Source organism: Chrysochloris asiatica, unplaced genomic scaffold, assembly GCF_000296735.1.
Source record: "Chrysochloris asiatica unplaced genomic scaffold, ChrAsi1.0 scaffold00013, whole genome shotgun sequence".
NCBI lineage: Eukaryota > Metazoa > Chordata > Mammalia > Afrosoricida > Chrysochloridae > Chrysochloris > Chrysochloris asiatica.
In genome coordinates this window covers 2,850,730-2,863,766 of record NW_006408531.1, presented here as the reverse complement: position 1 = coordinate 2,863,766, position 13,037 = coordinate 2,850,730, and the positions used below count along the sequence as shown (strand labels likewise).

General features: G+C 40.4%; 1 protein-coding gene across 2 annotated transcripts in view; it reads left to right on the top strand.

The window, feature by feature from the left end:
- PHACTR2 (phosphatase and actin regulator 2) overlaps positions 1-13,037 on the top strand; it is a 266,038-nt gene that overhangs the window by 198,698 nt on the left and 54,303 nt on the right. For both annotated transcript variants that reach the window (XM_006834608.1, XM_006834609.1), the window contains 3 exons: positions 2,681-3,215; positions 9,303-9,499; positions 11,683-11,839. In XM_006834608.1, the coding sequence (XP_006834671.1) occupies positions 2,681-3,215; positions 9,303-9,499; positions 11,683-11,839 (889 nt within the window). The remainder of the gene's footprint in view (positions 1-2,680; positions 3,216-9,302; positions 9,500-11,682; positions 11,840-13,037) is intronic.

The window sequence follows — 13,037 nt, the reverse complement described above, 5'->3', positions numbered from 1 at the left end:
CACACACACACACACACACACACACACACACAAGGTAAGTCATTTGCTGTGGACTCCGAGCTTAGGCACTCTCTCAGAAGAAAGCTACCGATTAATACCAAGGCAAGAAACAGCATTCATGAGAGTTTTGCATGGTTCCCAGATCTTTAACTTGAAAATTCTGAAAATGTAGGCTCATGATGTTCTTAAGAAAATACTACAGTCATTTTACCCATTGCATTTTTTATACAGAGACCTGACAGGCCCTTAGTGTAAATAGAATTGTGGCAATTCTAGGCAATGGCACAGAGAAATGGCGTTCTATTGGAGTATGCCAACAAGCTCATTGTAGGCATCCTTTTATCAAGTAGTGAGAATACTCCCTGTGAATCCTAAAGATAGTTCATTGGAAACCATTTTAGAATTTCGTGTATGGTAACTTTGTTTTATTTGAATAATGCTGATCCTTCTGGAAAAGTTAGTTCAAATGCAACTCTCGCATTTCAATCAGATATTTTAAGCTCTTAACATAGTTATCAATTTACATTCTTTCGTGGTTACTACCTTAGTACAGACATCCCAGGGACTTCTTTCGCGCATTCACTTGCTTTGTCAGTGAGGCAAGATCTTTTTTTTCCCTGTCATTGTTACAAATTATATAGCTGCTTACCTGTGAAGAAGTGTCTTTTTTTTTTTTTTAATCATGACTTTAATTCAAAGTAGCAAGTAACTTGGTTGATTTCAGCAATGCATACCATTTTAGAAGATGCTCAGAAAAAAATATAATGGCATAACTTGCACTTCAGACATGGAGAACTTCTAAAATAGAATTTTCTTTAAAATTTACTAGAATAGATAAGGTAGATGGATTATGTTAAGCTGGAAAATAACTGAATTTGTTTAGGCACCAAATTCTTAAAGTTTTTGTTATGAAAAGTAAATTTAAAATAAGCTTAGCTAAGAAGGAGTAAGGTTAGGGTATGCTTAATGAGTTTGACTTATGAGTAAATTATTATTAACTGTAAATAAGTCTAGATTTTGGGAATGAATGGGATTCTATGTATTATGCATATAAAAACAAATAAGGCCCAAGACCATATGGAGATGCTCCCTAAACCAAAATCTTGCCACTAATTCAGACTGGCTTCTTTAGAATATCAGAAAAAGTGAAGTCTTCAGTCTCATTGTCTGTCCTTTATTTGTTCTTCATCTTGTTGCTCCTATTAGACTTAACTGGAGGTAAAATTACAATGAAATCTACATACAATGTAGACTGGCTCCACATAGTAACATGAGAGTTACTATAGTAGCACTGGGAAAGATCCTTTAACTCCTCATGAAAAAGAAAGAACATATCAAATTATAGCAGAAGAAATTAAGGAAAATATATAAATTGTAAATGTTCTGGAGCAAATTAGTTTTCTCTTGTTGTTGTAGTTGTTAGGTACTGTTGAGTCAATTTGGACTCGTAGCAACCCTGTATAGAGTTTCCAAGGCTTTGTTGTTGTTGTTATATGCTGTCAAGTCGGTTCCGACCCATAGCGACCCTGTACAGGGTTTCCAAGGCTTTACAAGAGCAGAAAACATCATCATTCTCCCAAGTCTTCTCATAGGAATTTGTATTACCTAAAAACATATGATGTGATACTGCAGGATAGTACACTGGACTGCAAGGTCAGTTTGAACCACAAGGTCGGCGAATCAGACCCACCAGCCATTCCTCGAACACCCCATACAGGATCGTTACGGGTAGGAACCGACTTGATGGCTCTTAACAACAACAAGATAGTAAAAAAGAAAAAGGGATAGTTAGCCTTTTTTTTTATCCTGGAAATTATTGAGTTGAAGGTAGTCCTACCCAGAAGCAGACACACACACACCGAGGGGACTTGTGATGAACGGTTCTCTTGGTCTAGAGCAGTTTGGAAATTTTATTTGGAGGGGCAGAGGGTGGTCAGAAAAACTAAAATGATATCTTTCCCTTCAGATTATTCTAGTGGAACCTATTTTGACATTTTTAAAAAGAAATATTATTCTGTCTTTGATATTCTGAAAGTGAGTTATCTTTCAAATGTGGCCATATGTTTTCAGTATGCTCCGTAGCCCACGAAGATGGGAGTATAGGCCGACACAGCGAGCTGCTTTCTCTGGAACTACGGTGGTAGCTGGGGAGCTTATTACCTTTTAGAAGTAGAGCAAGTGAGTTTGCTTTAGACACAGAAAGGAGCTGGTGGCATATACCATGGCCTCTTCTGAAAGTGAGCACCACAACCACAACTGTATTCCCAGAAATATGTCGTAAAACATGTGTATTTTGTGAGGTGCCCTGTCAGCTACTGGTGTCTGCTCTCCACACACAATTAACTTCAGAACGTGAAGGACTTTTTCAGGTGATCTATCAGGTCAAGCACTCTACGGGCATCCCCTTTGGTTGGCCCAGCCAAAGACAAGAGCAGGCAGAAGACAAGGGGCTCTTGCCTCACAGGGTTTTGCCAGGAGTATCACCCCCTCCCTACTTGATTGGGGCATGGAGGGCCCGGTAGGGAACAGAACCAAAATTATGATCATTATTAGCTAATTTTCTCTTACTCCTTTATGCACCAGATTTTTTAAATTTGTAAAGGCAGACAATAGCGACTCAGTTACTTTATTTAAAGAGTGTTATATTCTTTTTTAATGTAAAATCTTTCTCTTATTTTAGCTGGTTCCTCACATTCAAAAAAAACAACTGGCTCCAAAGCATCTACTTCACCATCTACTTCATCCACCTCATCTCGTCCCAAAGCATCAAAGGAGACAGTTGCTAGCAAAACAGGGACAGTGGGAACCACAAAGGGCAAGAAAAGAGCTGGAAAGCATCTAGCCTGTCGACTGTCCTCAGACGCAGCCACGTCTGGTACATCCGACCTTAAAGGGGATCCTTCGGAGGCCGGAGGAGAGAGTCTCAAACCTGAACAGACTGTCCCTGGGACTGAGGAGCAGACCACAGGCAAAACCAAGTCCATAGTCCCTCCGCCCCCCTTGGCTCCACCACCTCCTCCCCCTGCCTCTTCTCTTCCTCCCGAGGATCAGTGCGCTGCTCCCTCAGCCACTCCCGTCGTCCTGGTCAACAATGGGATTGAGCTGCCTCCCTCTGCCCTAGACCCAAGTCAGCTTCTCTGGACTGAAGAGTCAACCAACAAAACCACTCTCCACTCAGGCACTGGCCTAAGTGTCAGCAGAGAAAATGAAAAATGGTGAGTCAGGGCAAAGATTCCACATTCCGTCTGCATTCCCTATGAAGCTGAGTACCAAAGATCACTAAGCCATTCTGTTTGAAATACAGGAATCTTGTTTGTTTTCATATATTATTGAATACAGTGGACGTTAGGTAAGCACCCATGCAGTCCAGCTGTTTGTGTTCTACAGTGTGCCCCAAGACTGGACAGCTGGAGGCAATGGCATTTGTAACACTGAGAAACACCAGTGTGGCTCTTCATTTCAAGGACATTCAGAGCCAACTTCACATGGCTCAGCAGTCCTTCTTCTTGTCCCTGGACAATTGAGCCTTCTGTCTCCTTAAAGTGCTTATTTCAAGTTGTTAGCACTTATGTCCAGATTGTTTCAGTTCAACAAGTGATTTCACTTTCCCCTTCTCCAGGATCTTAAAAGCCACCAGGAAATAGCACTTTCAAATGTCAAGTCCTTTTTGCCTCCAGTCTTTAAGTGCACCCTCACTCGAATGTCTTCTCCTCAGTGATGGCTTGGCTATTGTTTTGACAGCTGTTTTTTGCTACCTTAGGGACTAGAGTTGTTGCTGTTGTTAACTGCCATTGAGTCGATTCTGACCCATAGTGACCTTGTATAGGGTTTCCAAGGAGCAGCTGGTGAGCTTGAACCACCGACTTTGCAGTTCAAATGGCTTTGCAGTCTGGCACATTAACCTGCAGCGCCACACCAGGACTCCAACTACTAGTTACAAATCAGATTGCTAACCTCAAGGTCAGAAGTTTGAAACTACCAGCTGTTCTGTGGGAGAAAGATGAGGCATTCTGTTTTGGTAAAGATTTACAACCTCGGATTTCCAGGGTCACTATGAGTCGGAACTGACTCCATGGCACACCACCACCACCACCACTGGGACTAGAGTGGCCAACGTAGCTGATTTGTCTCTATGGATTTAGCAACCAAATTTCATGCTCTGAATCATTTTATAAATTTTCCAAAGCAGTTGCTTCTACATCTTCTCCTATTTATTTATTCATTTTTTAAAAAATCATTTAAAATCGTTTGAAGAATACAATGGAAAGATAAAGCGACACCATCAAATTATAAATTATTTTCTTTAAGCTTGGCATTTTAATAAAAGATAGGAAAAGAAGAGAATGGTCTGAATGGTTGTGATAACCTCACTACTTCTAGCACTTGGCAGACATTTTCATTAAATTACAATGAACATTGTCCACCAGCACGGTCATGTTCAACCTTTAGAATTTAACATTCATTCATTCTGCATACACTCCTATGAGTGTATTCGACCTATCTTGAGTGTGTTGTTACCAAGAATACAGCATACAGTGATAGAATTCTCACCTTCCATGTGGGATACCTAACCAACTTCGCTTCCTGGCCAGTGCGCACCCTACGCAGCCACTACATCTGCCGGTGGAGGCTTGAGTATTGTTATGATGCGTAACAGGTTTCAGTGGAGACACCAGACTGAGACAGACTAGGAAGAAAAGTTTGATGTTAGACTTCCAAAAACCAATCAGTGAAAACCCTGTAGATCAAACAGTCTGACCCACAAGCAAACATTGGGGTGTCACAGTACCAGGTAATATTTCATCCCATTGTGCATGTGGTCACCATGTGTTGGAGGCGGATTCAGCAACTAACCACAGCATTATCTAGGAATCAGTACAGAGTCTGCTGTGTTATAGACACTTACGAAACATAAAGGGAACTAAGGAAGTTACAAAGGAGCTAGAAAAGCCAACCAACTTCTGTATAATAGAATCAATATTATAAAATGAAACAACCCTTTTGCGGCATTTTATAGAGTATTTGTTGTTGTTAAGTGCCTTCGAGTCGGTTCCAACACATAGCGACCCTGTACAAGGTTCCCGAGGCTGTAAATCTTTACGGGAGCAGAACGCCTCATCTTTCTCCCGCAGAGCGGCTGGTAGTTTCGAACTGCTGGCCTTAAGGTTCGCAGCCCGATTTGTAACCACTACACTACCAGAGCTCCTTTTATAGAGTATAATGCAGAGTAAATAAAAGCTAGTGGCCAAGTAGTCTTAGATTAATTTGAGAAGGAACTCAAGCACAGTGAGTCAAAGAGCTTAATATTGCCCTTGGTGGTCCCATTATCACAGGTGTTGTTGCTAAGTGCTGTCGAGTAGGTTCCAACCCATAGCAACCCGGTATAGGTTTCCAAGGACCAGCTGATGAGCTTGAACCGCTGACCTTGCAGCTCAAACAGCTTTGCAGTCTGACACATTAACCCACAGCGCCACACCAGGACTCCTTATTATCACAGGTACCAAACCCAAAAATGTGGGATTTGTTCCAGGGTCCTCATTCTCCATTCCCTGCATCTAATTAGTTAAAGTAAAGATAAATAAGACATGTTAGCTTTCCTGTCCCAGAGGTATGAAGGGAAGACTGTTGGAGTGTGTTGTTGTTGTTAAGTGATGTTGAAGTGATTCCAACTCACAGTGACCCTGTATAGGGTTTCTGAGGAGCTTGTGGTAAGTTTGAACTGGCTAACTTTGTGGAGAAGTCTATAGCACCACACCAGGACTCCATGTTGGAGTAGTGTAGATATAATAACCAATCTGATGAAGAGGTTTGGAGCTTTGAAATTTAGTATCATCTTAATCTGTTTCTAAGTATAAATCCTAATCAATAAATAAGTCATATCATTTAATATGTTCTCTTTTTCTTAACTTGATAGACTTTTTTAAATTTAGCTGATTTTTGTCAAAAATAAAATATTTTCTACTTGAATTATTTCATTGCTGATGGCAGTAACTGGTATGGAGCTAAGCGCCATTGATGTGTTATTTCATTTGCATGTTTTTATTGTTGTTAAGTGTCTTGAGTCTGTTTTGACCCATAGTGACCCTGTAAAGGGTTTCCAAGGAGTGGCTGGTAGGTTTGAACTACTGACTTTGTGATTCAAACTGACCTTGCAGTCCAGCGCATTATCCCACAGTGCCACGCCAGGAATCTATTCATATACGTAGTCTTCTCTAAAAGGCTTATATATTTATCCTAGTTTATAAATGGAAAATGGATACTGAGAGAAGGAAAATAATTTGTCCAAGATTACCCAATTAGTAAATGGCAAAACCATCAAATTTCATGCTCTGAATAACTTTATAAATTTTCCAAAGCAGTTGCTTCTACATCTTCTCCTATTTATTTCTTTAAAACAAACAAACAAAAAAAACAACATTTAAAATCATTTGAAGGAAAGAAAACAATGGAAAGATAAATAAATTCAAATTATAAATTATTTTCTTTAAGCTTGACATTTCAATCAAAGATGGGAAAAGAGGATATTGGAATTAATGGTTGTGGTGACCTCGCTACTTCTCGCATATTTTAGATGTTTTCATCAAATTACAGTGATCATTGTCCACCAGCACGGTCATGTTCAATCTTTAGAATTTCACTTTCCTTTGTTCTGCATACACTCCGATGAGTATTTAGCTATCCATCACTGTGCTGAGCAGCCCGCAGAGCTCCCAGGATACAAAAGTGAGAAGACAGGACAGTTGAGGGTAGTTTTCACCAAAATATTGTCTAATATGCCCAGAAATATTAGGAAGGAATTATAATAGCCAAATCATGAGCTAACTAGTACAAGTGTGAGGTATCTGTGTTTAAGATGAAGTCTGAATTTAGGGGACTAGATACCATGTATGGGCTTATTGCTCCGCACATTTAAAGATCATGGTCCATATAAAGTGTTCCCTTAGGTAATGGACTAAGTACTGCAAACACTCATAGCCAAAGGTACCTTGAATGTGTTCAGTTCACCTTCATAAATATTTATGGAGTATTTTGCACTGTGTTACATAACCACAGCTCTGGAGAAGATTCCAACTCAGAATAGAACTGCCCCAAAGGGTTTCTAAGACTGTAAAACATTACGGAGGCAGACTGCCATATCTCTCTCCCATGGAAGAGCAGTTGAATTCCAGACACTTTTCAGGTAACAGCCAAGTGCTTTAAGCACTGTGCTACCAGAATTCCTCCATGCTGCATGCTGGGTCTTGACCACACAGTCTTCGGCCAAGTCTAGGGAGGGGACCTTATGCTACTCTTCCAGAGACAGTGGTCACAGGGCGTGAGCTTAGGAACCACATTTGTCATTGAGGATATGGTAAGAGATTCGCATGTCAGTCAGAGTAACTATAATACGTCCTAAAAGATTTTCTTCTCTGTGCATTTTTCAACATAGAAATTTACATTGCCTTTCATCCCACAGGAGTGGCTTGTGTTTGCTCTTGAATGAATGAGCCTGGGATAAGTCGTCTCTCAAATTTTCCTCCAATTTCTTTTACACTTTCAAGTGGGTATTTGAATTAGAATTTCTGGAACTTAGTCACTTGCTTTACTTAGAACTTTCCGTTGGTTATATTTACTCAACTGATGTGCGAAAATCCTGTCATTTTATAAAGAGGCTTCTGTTTAGAATACAAATATCACAACTTTAAAGAGCACAAATAACTGTGTGAAAAACACCTACTTCAGTTCCCATATCACAGGGAGGTAACTACTTGGTTGATTTCTATTCATGGGCAGCATCACGAATAACATATGTATCTGGTATACTTTAAGGAAGAAACTAATGCTCACCTATTAAATCTGTACTTAATATATGGACTAAGAATCTAAAACCCAGATTCTAGATTAAATGTTAACAGTTTGATTGGGTAACTCCCATGGCCTTCCTCAGTTCTACAAACCATAAATTACCTGCTGTCCTTTTGTTGTTGCTATTGTTAGCTGTTGCTGAGTTGGCCCAAAGTCATGGTGACCCCATGCCCAAGGAATGAAATGTTGTCCAGTTCCATACCATTCCTTTGATGTTTGGGGATCATCGGGACTCATAGGGTTTTCATTGGCTGATTTTCAGAAATCGATCACCAGGCTTCTCTTTCTATTCTGTTTTAGTCTGGAAGTTCCACTGAAACTGGCTTAGTATTATAGCAAAACAAAGCCTCCATTGACAGACAAGTGCCTGAGGGGCTCGTGCATGGAAGAAGAGAATTCTACCACAGAACATACTGCACCTAACCCTTAGACTATAGAGCAGAGCAGTTAGCTGTAAGTGGGAAGTGTGTGCTGGACTCTGAAAGCTAAAAAATACTATAAAGGAAAAAAAAATAGAGAAAAATAAAGGTTAATATTATAATAAATGGAGTCCTGGTGTGGCGCTGTAAGATAAACACTAGACCGAAAGGTTGGTTTGAAACATGAGGTAGGTGGTTCAAACTCACCAGCCGATTTTTAGAAACTATATACAGGGTCTCTATGAGTCCGAACCAACTCGATGGCACTTAACAATATTTGAGTCTTCAAAGTTACAGATTCTCCACCTGTGAAATATAGAGGCTTGACCAGATAGCATCTAATAATATATTTAGCAGAGACCTGCAGGATAACACGCTGGATGGCAAGGTCAGATTGAAACACAGGTCAGTGGTTCAAAACACCAGCCACTCCTTGAAAAATCTATAGAGTCACTATGGGTCGGAACCAACTTGATGGCATTTAACAACGACAAATACATTTAGTACATGAATGTGGTGAACTATGTTTTGCAAATTTATTTTTTCATAGTCATGGAGGTTCAGTGGAAAAAATAATTGTTGATTATGTGACTTTGGCTTTACGTATGACTCCTAATTATCCTTCAAGTCTCAGGGAATGCTTCAGTTCCTTCAAGAAGGCTTCAGTCTAGTTCTTTTCCCTTCCTGTCTGCTCCCATGGTGACCTCAATACAACTCCAGAAGAGCACGTGGCACACTGCACCTCAGTTCCTACTACTGACCTGTCTTCTCAGTCCCTATTGTTGTTGTTAGTTGTCACTTCGTTGGCTATGGCTCCTGGTGACATTTTATCTGAGAGAAGGAAATGGTGCCTAGTTCTGTACCCTCTTCATGATCATTGGTCAGTTTGAGTCCATGTTAGAGCTGGCCTCTGCCTGACTTCTGCTGTTCCCAGGTTGAAGGATGCCCAGGAAACTAAACTCCTTCACAGAACTTGGCATTGTTCCCTGATGATTCTGTGAGCTCTGTGTTACCCCTGTGTTTTTGTGCCTTTTACAGTTTCACAACCAAAGATGAGCTGGGAACGGCAACACCTCAGCTCCTGATTCCTGGGCTGATGGGAGAATCTTCTGAATCCTTCAGTGCCCCAGAGGACGAAGGCCAAAGAGAATACCAGACCAATGATTCTGACTCTGATGGACCTATTTTGTACACCGATGACGACGAAGATGAGGATGAGGATGGCAGTGGAGAAAGTAAGACAGCTTTTCAGGGGGTAAAGAGGTGGTGGCGAGAAGCAGCTGAGTTCTAGGCTTAGTTCTGGCTTCTAGACCAGCCTTGTCACTTTGGTTGGGCACCACACATGGCCTTACTCATTTCTGTGACCCATCAATTATCTGCTCTCCATATACTATAGAGCACTCATAACTTGGAAATATATGCAGAACTCTTTGAACAAGATGTTTTCTTTCTTCTCAGCTTCCTTTCCCAAATTAAAAATGTGTTTATGCTAAGATTTATCTTGCGATTACAAGCCATTCTAGTAAATGATTCCATAGGGTTGGAGGTCAAGTCTATGAGGCAGATGTATATACTTTTATTTGTACAAAAGACCTAAGCCCTCTAATGATAGAGGCCTTCTCAGAGTCATCAAAGATGACCCTTCCACCTAGAATCATTCATTAGATTACTCATTGGAGGTGTTTAAGAGCTACTTTCACTTTTATGCTCTTTTGTAAAGAGGGGGAAGAGTACTTGGCTCAGTGATTAAACACTCAACTGCACCAAAAGGTCAGAAGTTCAAACCCACCAGAGGGTCTATGGGAGATGAGACCTTGCAATCTGTTCCTCTAAAGATTTACAACCTAGGAAACTGTGTAGGGCCATTCTGCTCTGTCAGATAGGGGCTCTATAAATCAGAAGTGAGTCGGTGGCAAAACAACAGAGAAAGGAGGGAGGAATGAGTCAAGAATGATAAATGCCTTTTAGCAATTAGAAGCAAGCCTTCATCCACAATAAGTGGGATGATCTGCCTTCCAAGAAGTAATGGTTGTAAAGTGGATAAAGCCAACCCTTTATTTGTTGTTGTTGTTGTTGTTGTTGTTGTTGTTGTTGTTAAGTGCCATCAAGTAGGTTCCAACTCATAGTGATCCGGTATAGGGTTTCCTAGGAACTGCTGATGAGTATGAACTGCCAGCCTTGCGGTTCCAACTGACCTTGTGATTCAGCGCTTATCCTACAGTGCTACATCTGGGCTCCTTTAGTTAGAGAACAGAAAAGTGCTGTTTTGTTTTGTTTTGCTTTGCTTTGGAATCAGAAGCTGCGGTGTTGCCGTTCCCAGCTCATCTTTGGTTGTGAAACTGTAAAAGGCACAAAAACACAGGGGTAACACAGAGCTCACAGAATCATCAGGGAACAATGCCAAGTTCTGTGAAGGAGTTTAGTTTCCTGGGCATCCTTCAACCTGGGAACAGCAGAAGTCAGGCAGAGGCCAGCTCTAACATGGACTCAAACTGACCAATGATCATGAAGAGGGTACAGAACTAGGCACCATTTCCTTCTCTCAGATAAAATGTCACCAGGAGCCATAGCCAACGAAGTGACAACTAACAACAACAATAGGGACTGAGAAGACAGGTCAGTAGTAGGAACTGAGGTGCAGTGTGCCACGTGCTCTTCTGGAGTTGTATTGAGGTCACCATGGGAGCAGACAGGAAGGGAAAAGAACTAGACTGAAGCCTTCTTGAAGGAACTGAAGCATTCCCTGAGACTTTTTTTTTTTTTTTGCTTTACTTTTAGCTTCTGAGCAGGATAACTTGGGAAACATTTAGTGTGACATTGAATTTATAGATTATGAATAATTATATATATAAGTAATTTAACACCATTTTGTCAAATTATTTCTACTTTATGTTGATTTAAAAAAAATCATTATCATCCATCTGCTATTAATTATCATCTGTGGAGATTTTACAAACTCTTGGTATTTGAGAATTAAAATTTTAATATAAATTGTGTACTATTTGCCAACATGGAAAGAGATGAAAAGGATTTACTATATAGGATAAGTAAGCTTTTTCCATTTTTTTAAAACATGAAGAAAAAAGAAAAAGCATTATGCAGTCAGAAATTTTCATCATACTCCATGTTAGCAAAATAACCTTGAAATATCCCTTCCCAAATGATTAAGTGCTAATTGGAAGTTTTTCATGGTGCCCCAACATTTTTCAAAACTTTTTATTTTTTAATTAATCTTTCTTCAGCCATCTCAAAATGAACTACATCCAATTCAAAACTTTTTTCCTTTAGGTTAATTAAAATTCCACTCTTGCATGTGGGGTGAAGAATTTGGTCTGGACCTCTGCTGAAAGTCCCTGCCACATGTAACCCAAGTGCCACTTCCTAAAATCCTCTTTCTCTACATTTCTGCAATCCTCAGGTGCTTTGGCAAGTAAAATACGACGAAGGGATACTCTTGCTATCAAACTTGGCAACAGACCATCTAAGAAAGAATTAGAGGACAAAAACATCCTGCAGCGTACATCTGAAGAAGAGAGGCAGGAAATCCGACAACAAATTGGAACCAAGCTAGTCAGGTAACTGCTGAGATGTTAATGGTAGGAGCTATTGTTGTTAAGTGCCGTGGAGTGGGTTCCGACGCATAGTGACTCTGTATAGGGTTTCTAAGGAACAGCTGGTAGATTTGAACCACTGACCTTTTGGTTAGCAGTTCAATACTTATCCTACAGTGCCACGCGTAACTAATTCACTTTTTCCTCCCTCTTGCTCTTCCCTACCTAAAGGAAATAATTGTGAATCGCTCAAACATGGCAGCACATAACTGTATTGGTCTTTTAAAGTTGGTCTTGGATGGTGAACCACTCAAGGAAGCTGTTCTTGAGTCCAGTTTGTCAAGTTGCCAAAACTTAATCCAGCAGTTGGCAGACTTTTGCTATAAAGAACCAGTTAGTAAATATTTACTGTTTGAGAACCAGATGATCTCTGTTGCAACTACTCAACTTTGCTGTTGTAGCGTGAAAACAGACATAAAGAATGCATAAACAAATGAGCCCTGGCTGTGTGCCAATAAAACTTTATTTACCAAAATAGGCGTCAGGCTGAATTTAGCCTGTAGGCTGATGTTTGCTGACTCCTGGCCTAAACCAGGGGCTCACTAGCATTCCTGTTGAATAAATACCATGAGGGCTGTGAGACTGTAGTAATATTAATTAACTACCCTGACTCGTCTCTATCCAAGTCAGGTAGCCATAGCCCTATATTTAAACTGTCCATTTTCATTTCAAATAAATGGATTGGTTTCCTTCTCTCTCTGCATCCAGGATGATATAGATAGTATTTATGCTTTTGCCAGTAGTGACTTTGAAATTCTCTGTGGCCATGAGTAAACAGGAAACAATTGCTGTTGAGTTGACGCCTGACTCTTGGCAACCCCATGTGTGTCAGAGTAGAATTGTGCTCCATCCAACCAGATGAGAGCTGAGTTTTCAGAAGTGGCTTTCAAGTCTTTTTTCCAAGACACCTCTGAGCAGACTTGAACTGCCAACGTTCTAAGTCTATTAACCTTTTTTTTTTCTTTTTTTTAATGTTTTATTGTGAATTATATGATAGTTTACATGTTTACATGAGAGAACTTTAGTTTTACATTCATTCCATCGTATATCATTTCATTGCCATGGTTCCAATCCCCTTCATGTATCATCAACCGACCAAAGGGTATATCCTAGAAACCCGCCCCCTATCCTCCCCCCCTCCCCCCTAGTCTTCAGCCCACAG